General features: G+C 55.8%; 1 protein-coding gene and 1 pseudogene across 1 annotated transcript; one reads left to right on the forward strand and one right to left on the reverse strand.

Annotated features, from left to right (window-relative positions):
- Nucleotides 1–856: 856 nt before the first annotated feature.
- Nucleotides 857–1,493, reverse strand: LOC116649140 (annotated as a pseudogene).
- A 3,067-nt stretch (nucleotides 1,494–4,560) lies between these two features.
- ALOX15 (arachidonate 15-lipoxygenase) lies at nucleotides 4,561–12,987 on the forward strand. The gene is made up of 14 exons (XM_032431929.1): nucleotides 4,561–4,707; nucleotides 5,930–6,134; nucleotides 6,414–6,495; nucleotides 6,609–6,731; nucleotides 6,893–6,996; nucleotides 7,168–7,328; nucleotides 7,565–7,708; nucleotides 8,698–8,907; nucleotides 10,443–10,529; nucleotides 10,631–10,800; nucleotides 10,965–11,086; nucleotides 11,674–11,774; nucleotides 11,896–12,063; nucleotides 12,147–12,987. Exons 1-14 carry the CDS (start codon nucleotides 4,573–4,575, stop codon nucleotides 12,324–12,326), a joined length of 1,992 nt encoding a protein of 663 aa, XP_032287820.1. The 5' UTR covers nucleotides 4,561–4,572; the 3' UTR covers nucleotides 12,327–12,987.
- Nucleotides 12,988–13,405: the final 418 nt, after the last annotated feature.

Raw genomic sequence — 13,405 nt, forward strand, 5'->3', positions numbered from 1 at the left:
CTGTTTACTTACTGGTGGGGCCCACGTGTGTTTGTGCGTCCGCCCATCCTTATGTGGCTCGGGGAAATCCTGATAAGGCTGGGGGGATGACAGGGTCCCATCTCCCCTGCCAGCTTGTAGGATTTGGGTTTGGTGCCCAGTTTTGGCCAAAATAGAAAAGGAGAGGCTGCTGGATGGTTTCTGTGAAAGCTTCCCCTGTTTTTATTTTTATTTTTTACTTGGCATTTTAATTATGTGCATGACTAATAACACGAGAATGGGGAGTTCTCAGGCTGGACTGTCTCTCTAGGTAAAAGGATTTCCCATCAGTCCACTTGCAGCATAGCATCCCCGGAGATAACAAAGAAGCCTAGTATAGTTTTTCCTGAAGAAGAAAGACAATTTACAACATTCAGTACTGACTTCTCTGAACGTCTAAATGGGGGGTCTCTCGATTGGATGGAGGCCCCCAAAGGTGGGGCGAGGATCAGGTGGAAGCCTGATCCTCGGGCAGGGAATGAATTCACCTGAGGCAGAACACAGGTGACAGAAGTTCATTGACTACCCCGCAAGGGAGCGCGGGCAGGACAGCAGAGGAGAGACGGTCTTCGAGGAGGCGGCGGGTGGGGGCTGCTTTTAAAGGGGGAAGGTGAGCAGGTACGGGGATGTATGGAATTCTCCCCTTTTTGGTAACTGTGCCTGGCTGTAAGTAGCCCATCGGTCAGTTAGGGCCTGTGGCTATTTTGAGGTGGGTCCCCCGATGGGCCTGTGTTCAGCCAGGGGGTCACTGTGGCCCCTCTTTGTGTCCATCATGCAAGCCCGTTTGCCTGAAAGCAGCCTCTAGACTCTCTGCCATTTTTTCTGTGGAAATACTGGTTTACTGCATAGAGTTTCCAGTGTTTACCTGTAACTGATTAAAATGGGCAGAACATGGAGTAATTTCCTTATTTCCAGGTGAATTCTTCACATTCTCTGGCATCTGAAAGTTCTCCTTCTATAAATCTTCTAGGACTATGAATCCTTGTAAACCCCAGTCATACAATTTCTCCCCACTGACCTGGACGAAGACGATGAATGGCTTGTTGTGGATAATGAAGAGAGACAGCTCATCCCACAAACCCAGGTGGATACACCAGCTTCTTTATTTCTGAACCTCTGGCCAAAACAAGTCCAACAATGCCAGCAAGACCAGTAACACCGAGTCCTGGAAAAAATCCAGGAGGTGCATTTTGGAGACATTCATAGCTGTCTACCCCCCCATTGAACCAAGCTCTTGGGTTTAGGTTGTGAGTACATTTCCTGACACCAACTTGTGGATGGCTCACAGTAATGTCAGAGATGTGAGATGCTTTCTTCAAGTTGGGTCCTTGGCTCCTCCCCATATTCAGAAAGACCCTTGGGGACGGAGGAGAGCCAAAGTTCCTTAACCTCTGCGTAAGTTTTGGGAGGTGACTTTGAAGGTGAGCAGACTCAGGCTGGCTGGCCCCCACAGACCTCTGAATTACCTTGAACATGTTGCTGACAGAGGTGGCCCTGGCCTCTCTCACTCTTAAAAAGGAAGGTGCAGGAAGAAATGGTCCTTCTTTTCCCACTGCGTGTTGTTGTGTCTGTATGGGATTGTTGCAGAAGCAGCACCATTTTGCCAAGGAGGTGACTCATCGAGGAGCTAAGTCATGAAGGATGGAAAAAACAAGACCCTGCATCCTTGGTGGTGCTGTAGGGCAAGTGAACTAAACAACCCTAGAGCCAACTTAACTTATGGACTTGTTATTTTCTGAGATAATGATTTTTCCCTGGGACTTGAACCCAGGACCCCCCTGGGTCATTTTGAATAGCTTTTTGGTTACTTGCAACAGAAAGCATTCTAACTGATACACTTATTATTTCCATTAGCCCCATTTACTTAGGTTTTTGCTCCTCAAAATGTCACAACATAGCCAGTGGGAGCCCCTCTAATTGGACATTGTGCCCTGTCAGGATAGCCTGTGACTTTCTCGAGAGTATAGTATAGCATGTGGGTACGATGTGGTCTAAGGAAGCTTGCGGTATTTTGAGAAAGAAGGGTGTATATATAGTATAGCATGTGGGTACGATGTGGTCTAAGGAAGCTTGCGGTATTTTGAGAAAGAAGGGTGTATATATAGTATAGCATACAAATCAATAGGAAAAAGACCAAACTCCAATAGAAAAATGGAGCAGCTAGTTCACAGAAAAGGACATATAAGTGGCTTCTACAATATGAAAAGATGCTCAACCTTACTGAGAGCGAGAGAAACAGAAATTAAAGTTACACGAGTGTACCATTTCTCACCTGTCAGATTGGCTAGGGTAAAAGTGTTCATCAACACACTGTTGGCGAGAGGGAGGGAAAGTGAGCATTCTCACACATCAGTGGACTCGCTGATGCAAGCATAAATTGGTACAACTTCTACACGGGGAGGCAATTTTACATATGCCAAATGTACACATGCTTTTGACCCAGAAATTCCATTTCTAGGATTTTGTACTACATATATACCTACATTTGAGAAATGATGTATATACCCGATAATCTCTTTTAGCAAACACTTTTTTTAAAAGATTTTTATTTATTTGAGAGAGAGAGAGAGAGCACATGAGTGGGAGGAGGGGGAGACGGAGAGGCAGACTTCCGGCTGAGCAGGGAGCTGGATGTGGGACTCGAACCCAGGACCCCCAGATCATGACCTGAGCCAGAGGCAGATGCCCAACCGACTGAGCCACCCAGGCGCCTCGCAAAAACACTTTTTTTATACTTACACAAGATTGCAAACAACCTAGATGTCCAACTTTTACAAAACCGGGCAGACTATCTTTTCTACATCAAAATAGCAGCACCTTTAAGAACAAGGAAGCTCTTCAAGTCCTGATTTGGAATGATCTCCTGATTTATGCTGCAATGTGGAAAATTCAAGCCGCAGAACAGCGTGTAATATATGCTACCAGGTGCAGGAAAAGGACAAAAATGATAGGCATGTGTTTGCTTGTGAATGTGCCTCGGAAAGATGTAGGAGTGACTGAGGGAGGCGGGGATGGGGTCAAGAGGGAGAAGCAGGGATGGGGGGGTTCGGAGGGATACCTCTTTCTACCTTTTGAACTTTGCATCATGTAAATGCACTTCCCACTAGACAAGTAAACAAACAAGAAAATATGCATTACAGACATATTTCTCTTGACTTGGTTTGTTTTATTGGGCGTATGGTACTCCACGCGGTGGTGGTACTGGAGTTCATCTTACTATTCCTTTATTATTTAGGTAGCCTGTGAGTTTGCCTTTGCCTCCCCTCAGGGAAGGACTTCTTTATAACGGATCTTGCAGTATGTTTTAGCAAACACTTCTTTTTTAATTTTATTTATTAATTTTTTAGAAGATTTTATTTATTTGACCGAGACACAGCGAGAGAGGGAACACAAGCTGGGAGAGTGGGAGAGGGAGAAGCAGGCTTCCCGCAGAGCAGGGAGCCCGATGCGGGGCTCGATCCCAGGACCCTGGGATCATGACCTGAGCCGAAGGCAGCCACTTAACGACTGAGCCACCCAGGCGTCCCTTAGCAAACACTTCTTGACACCCAAAAGACTGATACTGTGCTCAATCCAGGGGAAATAAAAATGAGTCAGTCCTGCCGGGAGTGTGGGCCCTGCCTACGGGGAGCTCAGCAGGGTGGGAATGTGGACATACACACAGATTACCGGGCGTAGTAAACGAGCAGTAACAGACGCATGCACAGGGCAAAAGCATGGCAGGACCATAGAGAGGAAAGCTGATGAGCTCTGGAGGGGAAGGCGGGGAGGGGTGAAGTCACTAGAGAGGACGTCTCTGAAAAACTGAGGTCCAACTAGGGATTAGAAGGCTGAACAGATTTTCCAGGAATAGGGACTGCCAAGCAAACAACATGGTTCTGGGAAACACAGGGCTCCACCCGCAGTGGAGAGAGGGGAGATGAGGATGGCGTGCGGTGGGATGAGGTGGGAGGAGGGCAGGCCGCGTGAGCAAGAGCTTTGAATGCCAAGAAGCTTGGGTTTTTTTCCTGTAGGCAACAGAGAGGTAGAGGCTTTTAAGCTAGAAAGGAAGGAGCCCCAGAGTTTGCCACAGGGAGGGCTTGCAAGTGTTCCAAGTTGATCGAGTTAATCCAGTGGCCATGATGTACTTCATTCACAAAGCCCTGCAGAGCGGCTCTCCTTGCCCTCTTCATCCTCCCTTGCAACCTTAAGCAAGACCCTCAGAGAGGTGAGCCACCTCGTGAGGTCAGTGTGTGCGCGCCCAGCCACACGCTCCATGTGTCTGCTGGGCCGGCCGTCCCTTCCTTCTTCCTGCAGGTTTTCTGCCCCAAGCCTCGTCTGCTCCCCGCCTTCCCTCCTTCTCCTCCCACCGGGACAACGGTATGCACCCCTCGGCCCGCGCCAGGCCCGCCTTCTTGGGCTGAGCTCTCAGCTGCGCGCGGGGCCGGTTGGAGACCTGGGAGCCACCACACCCTCCGACCCGCGAGGCCTCCCAGGGGCGGGGTCCCGGGCTCTGTTATTTAACGCGCCCGCTCTTCTTCCTCCTCAGACGGCGCGCGTTCGTCTTCGGGCAGGATGGGTCTCTACCGCATCCGCGTGTCCACCGGCTCCTCCCTGTGCGCGGGCTCCAACAACCAGGTGCAGCTGCGGCTGGTGGGCCAGCACGGGGAGGCGGCGATCGGGACGCGCCTGAGGCCGGCGCGAGGCCAGGTGAGCCGCGGGGCCCGGGGAGCCTCCGGCCGGGACGCGGCGCGCAGTGCGCGCCCTGGACGTGCTCCCGCGCCCGGCCTCCTTGGAACTGCCCGGCGTCGCGCGGAGCTCCGTCTTTCCTCGAACGCGCCGTCTGTCCTCTGGTGCCCTCTCTTCTCTATTTCCGTGCTCCTGTGCCCTCTATTCTCAAAAGCTGCCGTTTCAAGCCTTCTCCACCGTTGCGAGGTGTCCGACCCTCAGGCTTTCTCGCCCGCACCGGGTGGGGATGGGGGCGCCGGCGGAAGGGTCGGGGGAAGAAGCGAGAGATGAGAACACCGAAGTTCCAACCCACTTCCCCGCTCCCATAGCATCCACCCGGTTATCGCCCCGGCTCCGACCCCCTGTCCGGCTCTCTCCAAGCCCCCCAGATGCGGCTGTCTGTCCGCGCCTCCTCCTCTCTCCGCCTCTAACCGGGAATCGCCGCGCTCCATTCCGTCTCCTGGACCCCTCGGGCTCCGCGCCCCGAGCTCCGTCCTCCCCCCGCCCACCAGGGCCCCCTTGCACTTGGTCACCTGCACCCTCTCCACCGTCTCGCGGCTTCCGCGCGGCCCTTCCCAGCCCTTCTGGGGCCGGAGCGATTTCTCCCAAACATCCCCACCTTCAAACGTGCCCCGCGTGTTCTCAGGACCAACCCCAAGCCCCTGGCTTACCTTCGAGACTTCACGACGTGGTCGCGCGCCTGTCCGCATAGCTGTCCCCTGCGCCCCAGCTCCCCGACGCAGCTCAGCCTCCCTTGGCCCCTCTCCCCGTGCCCCGGCCCCGCACGCCTCTCCGCCTTTCCCTCTCCCGCCGAGCGCTGCCTCCCGAAGGGGTCCCGAGAGGCCAGTCCTGCGGGAGGCTTGCCGGGGCCGTGGGCCGTCCGCGCGCAGCCTGGGGGGCGCGGGTGAGAGCTGCCTGCTCAGCCCCGCGTCTCCCCGCGCACCGGTGCGCTCGCTCCCCGCGCGGGGCCTGGCACAAGCAGGGTCTACACCGAGGAAGAAGTCGAGGAAGGAGCGCACCTCCGCATGTTCCCTCGCCGCCTCACCCAGCCGCACCTGCGTCCTGCGCGCCCCCTTCGCCTTCTGGCTCCTTCCGCGCGTCTTTCCCAGAAGCTCGCGGAAGGGCGTCCAGCGGGAGCGGGGCTCAGTCCCAGGGCCCCGTGCCGCACGCCCCGCGCCTGCTGAGCCCCTTCTGTCGCCTGCAGGAGACGGAAATCAAGGCGGACGTGCAGGAGTACCTGGGGCCGCTGCTGTTCGTGAAACTGCATAAACGGCACTTCCTTCAGGACGACGCCTGGTTCTGCAACTGGATCTGGGTGCAGGGCCCCGGGCCCAGTGGGAACGAGTTCAGGTTCCCATGCTACCGCTGGGTGGAGGGCAGTGGCGTCCTGAGCCTCCCCGAGGGCACCGGTGAGCGCGCCGCCGGGGGTGTGAGGAGGCCTGGTGGGGGGAGCGGAGCCAGGAGGCAGGGCTGGAACCTGGGGGGCGGGGCGCGGGGTTTGGGAGGACGTGGAAGAGGCAGGTTGCTGGCGCTGCATCCCCAGCCGAGGGGCCTGGAGGCTGCAGGAAGGCGTGAGGCTGAAGGGTCAGGGTCGGCGGGAAGGGCCGGCTGAGGAGGCGCCCTTGGGGGGACCGGGGAGAGGCTCTCGGGAGAGGCCTCACTGCCCACGTCTTGCTCCCCACATCTAGGCCGGACCCTGGGAGACGACCCTCAAGGTCTGTTCAAGCAACACAGGGAGCAGGAGCTGAAAGATAGGAAGAGGCTATACCGGTCAGCCCTCCTCTCGCGCCCCGGGCTCCTCCCGCGCCCCCCCAACCCCCGACCCTGCCAGGCGCTGCTGACCCTTCCTAGAACCAACATCTGCTTTCGCTTCTCTGCCACAGCTGGGGAACCTGGAAGGATGGGCTAATCCTGAATATGGCCGGGGCCACCATCAGTGACCTCCCGGTAGATGAGCGATTTCTGGAAGACAAGAAAATTTATTTTGAGGCTTCGCTGGCCAAGGGGTGAGAACAAGGGGGGCTGGGCGTGAGGGACGTGTTCTGGTGCAGGGGAGGCCGAGGGGCTTAGGACTGCATGGCGCTGGGCCAGCCTAAGGTGGGCGCCTGTGGTTCTCCGCTGGATTCTGAGCATAATTCTCACACTCTTTGCCTCTCCTTCCCTGAAGACTGGCAGACCTAGCCATCAAAGACTCTTTAAATGTTCTGACTCGCTGGAATGATCTGGATGACTTCAACCGGATTTTCTGGTGTGGCCAGAGCAAACTGGCTGGTCAGTACCCCACCCCAGTGCTTCTCCCAGGATCCTTACCCCCAGATCCCACCCAATCCAGGGAGCCAGGGCTGGGAGACCAGAGGCCTGGGTGCCTCGAGTAGGCTGGGGTCAAGTAGGGATGGTTCGGTGGACCAATGTCATGGAGTCCTCTACAACCACCATCCCCAGAGAAGGTACGGGACTCCTGGAAAGAGGACGCCTTATTTGGGTACCAGTTTCTCAATGGCACTAACCCCATGTTGCTGAGGCGCTCCAAGCAGCTTCCTGCTCGCCTGGTGTTCCCTCCGGGGATGGAGGAGCTGAAGGTCCAGCTGGAGAAGGAGCTCCAGGTATAGACACAGAAGCCCTAAAGAGGCCACGCAGTGAGGTGGGGGTGGGGTCCACTGTGGGCCCAGCTGGATGGCAAGAAAGGATTTGACAGGAGAGATCAGGGTGATCCTGAGAAATGCAACTCCATGCCTTCCTCCCCGAGTGAGACCAGCAAACTAGGGGGGAAGAGTGTTGACAGAGGCAGAGTCGAAATGATAGCAGCCCTTGCCCTCTACCCCCCCCAACCCCCATGCAGAGAGGCACGCTGTTCGAGGCGGACTTCTCGCTGCTGGACGGGATCAAGGCCAATGTCATTCTGTGCAACCAGCAGCATCTGGCCGCCCCTCTGGTCATGCTGAAGCTGCAGCCCGATGGGAAACTCCTGCCCATGGTCATCCAGGTGAGAGGCCCCAGGAGTTCTGCTCCCACCCAGCCCCTCACCCTGGTGCACTGAGTCCCCACTCAGTGCAGAGGCCTAAGGCGCCAGGGAGGAAATGGGAAAGGAGGAAAGTTGGGGTCCAGCTGGAGAGACAGGCCGGGCGAATCTGAAGAAACTCCGGGAGGGGGGCAGTCCCTGAGGACAGAGCAGTCTGGGAGGGCCCTTTGGAGGCGGCGTGAGCCTCGGAAGAGGCTCAGGACTTAGATCTTTAGGCAGGAGGGCGGGCGGGCTGCGTGGGGAGGCTGAGGTCTGACCGGTGTGAGCTCGGGGTGCTGGGGGACGGTGTGGGGGAGGGGGCCACACGGTGTGGGCTGGGGGGGCGGCCCAGCTAAGGAGCAGGAACACAGGAAGCTGGGGAAAGCTGCTGTGACGGACACCTGCGTTCAGGATGGGGTGACAAGGGGGATGCTCGATCCCGGGATTAGGGTGATGGGTTCAGCGACTGTCCAAGGCAGAGGTGATGGGCTCCGATGTGGGGAACAGCTGTGGGGTGCCGAGGAAAATTAAACTGGCCTGGGTTCAGGGAGAGAGGAAAAGGAGGAGTCGGGCAAGGCTCGTGCAGAAAAGGGACAAAGCAGGAGGAAAATCAGGAGGCCAACTTTGAGGTAACGGGGGGAACATCCAGATCGTAACGTGTGGCCAGTGACAGCTGAGGACGCGTGTAGCCACTGTGTGGGGGCCTGTTGCAAGAGTGTGGGACGGAGGAAGCCTAGGGTCTGAATCTTGTCCACGCTGCGGGGACCGAAGGGGAAGTGAGGTCGGAGGAGGCCCCCGTGGGGGCAATTTCTGCAGAAGGCTGCTGGGCCCAGTGGGTTGGAGAAGCTGCTGGGGACTAGCAGAGTCAGGTGGGCAAAGCTCAGCAACTGGGAGGGAGCCCGACGGGTTAGGCACGCAAGGGAGGGGACCTGTGGGCGCCTGGCACTCGTCCCGCTCTCTGGTCCCCGCTTCAGCTCCAGCTGCCTCGCGTGGGATCCTCCCCGCCACCGCTTTTCCTGCCCACGGATCCCCCGATGGTCTGGCTCCTGGCCAAATGCTGGGTCCGCAGCGCTGATTTCCAGATGCACGAGCTGCAGTCTCATCTTCTGCGGGGACACTTGATGGCGGAGGTCATCACTGTGGCCACCATGAGGTGCCTTCCATCGATACACCCTGTCTTCAAGGTAGCCCCTTACTCCCTCTGCTCCTGCCTGCCCCTCTCCCTGCCCCACGGCGCGGTCCCGCATCTGGAGGCACCCTCCCGGGGGACTCTCAGGGCCCGGAGAGCCAGCCCAGAAGGACAAGCGAGCCGGGAGTGGGAGGCTGGCCCGCTGTGCCTTTGGAACAGGGCCATTGTCCCCCCAGGGAGGCGAAAAGGAGTCATCGGCGGGGTGAGGGGTGAGAAGTCTTACTCTTTTTATGTCTAAAGCACAGATAGACGTACACTATATAAACAGCACACACAAACGGCTGAGGATTCCAACAAGGCAGGACCATACAAACAGGATAAAGTATTTTTTCCAGCCAGTTTTGAAGAGTCCTAAACTAGTAACCCATACGCCAGTTAGGGGGACTCAGGACAACGACAGTAGTCTGGCTCATCGCAGACGATCAGAACAGAGTATCCACCCATTCACTTGTTTTCTTGGGGTCCTCCCATGGGGCAAGAGCCGTTCTAGATGCCGGTGGGAAGCCAGACAGGCAAGGTCCGGATCTTGGGGGATTTTCATTTCCATTAAGGGCTAACAGGCAATAAAGACTATATTGGGGCATATCAGCTGTGGTAAGTACAATGCAGAGAATCAGGGCAGGATGATGTGGGAGTGAGTTAAACCGGGTAGTCAGGAAAGGCTCCTTTGAGAATGAGACTACAAGGTGCCAGCCGTGAGATGGTCAAGGCCGGGATCAGCTAGTGCAAAGGTCCTGTGGCAGGGACAAGCTTGGCCTGTTTGAAGGACAGAAAGAAGGTGAGTGGAATGGACAAAGGGGAAAGGGTAGGAGATGAAGTTCCAGAGGCAGGCAAGTTAGGCCATACATTCTCGGTGGGGGGGCTATTACACCCCCCAAGGGGGTGAAAGTGCTTCTGGGGAGGCAAAAAAAGTACCGTTTTTATGTATAAAGCACGTATATACATACAGTACATAACAGATACAGTATATCTGTAGCATTAAAATTTCATGGGGAGAAATTTTATCTAAAAATGTATATCATGGGGCGCCTGGGTGGCTCAGTCGTTAAGCGTCTGCCTTCGGCTCAGGTCATGATCCCAGGGTCCTGGGATCGAGCCCCACGTCGGGCTCCCTGCTCGGTGGAGAGCCTGCTTCTCCCTCTCCCTCTGTCTGCTGCTCTGCCTACTTGTGCTCTCTCTCTCTGTGTTAAACAAATAAATAAAAAAAATCTTTTAAAAATGTATATCATGTATAAATATATAAATACTATGTATATATGACATCTAAAAAGGCTACTTAGAGGAGTGATAATGAAACAAAAGGATGAGAAACATTGAGCTCGACCTTGCACAGTCATAATTGAACAGAAAAGGAGGATGATTTCTTTCAGTTATCATAGAGCAATAAGTCAGCAGCGTCCAGGGGCCACTGAGCTTCACGTCTGTGCTTTTCCCGGGGCGCCGGCGCCTTCCTGCTCTTCAGCCCTGTTTCCAGCAGGGACTAGCCGGGCTCTTTTCTGACTCTGCCCTTCCCCGCTCTTGTCCCTGCAGCTTATCATTCCCCACCTGCGCTACACTTTGGAAATTAACCTCCGGGCCAGGACCGGGCTCGTCTCTGACATGGGAGTTTTCGACCAGGTATGAGGAGAGCAGGGGCATCCCGGAGCCCAGCCCGCCCCCCGGCTCTCTGGCCTCGGGGCGGACTGATGTGCCTGACCTGCCTGGTCCTTGCTCCTCAGGTGGTGAGCACAGGTGGCGGAGGCCACGTGGAGCTGCTCCGGCGAGCTGGAGCCTTTCTAACCTATCGCTCCTTCTGTCCCCCTGATGACCTGGCCGACCGGGGGCTCCTGGGAGTCAAGTCTTCCTTCTATGCCCAAGATGCCCTGCGGCTGTGGGAAATCCTCGCTCGGTGAGGAGGGGGATGGCAGGGCTGGGGGAGGAAGCTAGGACGGGAGGTCTGTGTCTTGGCTGGGGGGCTGGGGCCCCTGAGCGGCCAGGTGGCGAGGAGGAGGAGCCCAGGGCCGGGAGGCTCCCAGTGAGCTCCGGCTCTCAGACCCTGGGCGGGGAGGGCAGCTATGTGCAGGGCATCGTGCATCTCCACTACAAGACGGACGAGGCCGTGAGAGACGATCTGGAGCTGCAGTCCTGGTGTGCAGAGATCACTGAGGTCGGGCTGCTCGGGGCCCAGGACAGAGGTGAGATTAGCCCCCGCCTGGACCTCCCGCACGAGAGAGTTCCCCTGGGAACCTCTCCAGAATCCTAACTTCTGTGCAATCTACCAGAAGCATTTCCAACCCTATGAAAATGCCCAGAGGCCTTCTCAGAGTCCTTCCCTATCAGCTAGAGACAGGGCCCCATCCTATGCCCTGGGAAGCCCTCGAGGTCCCAGACCCAGTGGGACCACTGGTTGCTCGTAAATGTTTAACAACCAGCTCCCTGGAAAAACAAAACAAAGCAAAATACGACCAAACCCTGATTTGTAGGATTTGCCCACTTCCACGGTGTAAATATTCCCACTGTGGTTACCAGTGTGATGTCAGGCAGCTCACTAAACGCCTGAACGGTAACGTAATTAATTGGCTCTTGTGGGCCAGCACGAGCCACACCAGTGCCCCACGGGGTGGGGCCCTCCGAGCAGATCCCCCCACCCCCATTACGACCCAGTCTGCGCTCAGCGCTGATGGTCAGTGCTCGGTGCCCTTCCTCTCCCCTGCCATCTCCCGGCTCTGCCCTGTGTCTGCTCCTGGCCCCCCAGCGGCTAACTCCCCGGAACCCCTTGCAGGCTTCCCCAACTCCTTGCAGTCCCGGGACCAGCTGTGCCACTTTGTTACCATGTGCATTTTCACCTGCACCGGCCAGCACTCCTCCACCCACCTGGGCCAGGTACTCACCGGAGGGGCAGCTGGGACTTTGCACCTGCAGTGATGGCCGGGGCTGGGTGCAGGTGGGCCGAGGGGTTTCCATGCTTCGCAGACACTGACCCTGCATATCTGCCCCTCCCTAGCTGGACTGGTACTCTTGGGTCCCTAACGCGCCCTGCACCATGCGGATGCCCCCACCGACCACCAAGGATGCCACCCTGGGGACAGTGATGGCAACACTGCCCAACTTCCACCAGGCTTCCCTGCAGATGTCCGTCGTCTGGCAGCTGGGCCACCGCCAGCCCATGATGGTGCGGGCGGGGGCGCCCCGGGGGCTCCCAGCACCCCGCGCTGAGGGTCTCAGGCTCTCAGCTGCCTTTCTCTCTCCGCCCAGGTGGCTCTGGGCCAGCACCAGGAGGAGTATTTTTCAGGCCCCGGACCCAAGGCCGTGCTGAAGGAGCTCAGGAAGGAGCTGGCTGCCCTGGAGAAGGAAATCGAGACCCGGAATGCAAAGCTGGACATACCCTACGACTACCTGCTGCCCAGCCTGGTGGAAAACAGCGTGGCCATCTGAGCGCCGCCTCCCACCCGAGCCACGCACCAGCCCTCAGTGCTTGCAGTCCTGGCCCCCGCAGTCCCCACATTGCCAAGAGTCCCCTTTCCATGGTCTGTGCCCACGGTGGATACATTTTATTCTAGACGCTCTACCCCTGCCTCCCTCATCATTCGGGTCTCCCCCGGGGGCAGATAATAGCCACGTTTATATAAACTGTTTCAAGAATAGGATAGGGGGTCCATACATGTTACTCCACACCCTTTATGAGCTAGATATGATTTTGAAACAAAATCGAGTTTAAATGGCAACAAAAAGGTATGTTAGACAATGAAAGAAAAGAAGTTAGAACAAACTGTCCTAAAGCAAATAGTGGCCAAAGAACGTAGCACATCTTTTCTAAGTGGATGGGCTTTATCACACGTCCTGAAACCAGACCTAACACAGAGCAAACCATTCACACAGCGATTCTCAAGACTTTTGTCTCATGGCTGACTTAGAAAGTGATAAATGGAAGAAAACGGGGGTCCATATCTATAACCCATTTGCGGTTCCCCAGTTGGAAAGCTCCAAATGAAAATAATTAACCAGAGGGGCGCCTTGGCGTCTGCATTTGGCCAGGTCATGATCCCGGGGTCCTGGGATCGAGCCCCGCATCGGGCTCTCTGCTCAGCGGGGAACCTTCTTCTCCCTCTCCCACTACCCCTGCTTGTGTTCCCTCTTGCTCTCAAATAAATAAATGCATAAATATAATCTTTTTATTTTTATTTATTTATTTTTGAGTTGCGGACAAAATCTTTTATTAGTTTCTAATTTACAGGCCTCATCAGTGCCCCTGGTAGTATTGTTAAGAGACCATTTTACCTCGCTCAGAACTAAATGAAAAAAATTTTTCAATTGCAGTCATTTCTCGCCTATGGCCGCCAAGTTATAGGATACATTCACTTAGCATCGTTTGCCTTATAAAACAAGGTGTCCTGTTTGCTTTTTTGCCCCATTTCAAAGCAGCTTGAAAAACTTCCCTTTCTTAGGCAAAAAAAGCCTATTCAGGGACCTAACAGGATCTTGACAGAACTCATGTTCAAATGGTCAAGATTCAT

Source organism: Phoca vitulina, unplaced genomic scaffold, assembly GCF_004348235.1.
Source record: "Phoca vitulina isolate PV1807 unplaced genomic scaffold, GSC_HSeal_1.0 scaffold47, whole genome shotgun sequence".
NCBI lineage: Eukaryota > Metazoa > Chordata > Mammalia > Carnivora > Phocidae > Phoca > Phoca vitulina.

Coding starts and splice junctions, on each gene's coding strand:
- ALOX15 (XM_032431929.1), top strand. CDS start 4,573: ATGGGTCTCTACCGCATCCGCGTGTCCACCGGCTCCTCCCTGTGCGCG. Junction 8,908..10,442: donor CGATACACCCTGTCTTCAAG/GTAGCCCCTTAC, acceptor TTGTCCCTGCAG/CTTATCATTCCCCACCTGCG. Junction 12,064..12,146: donor GCCACCGCCAGCCCATGATG/GTGCGGGCGGGG, acceptor CTCTCCGCCCAG/GTGGCTCTGGGCCAGCACCA.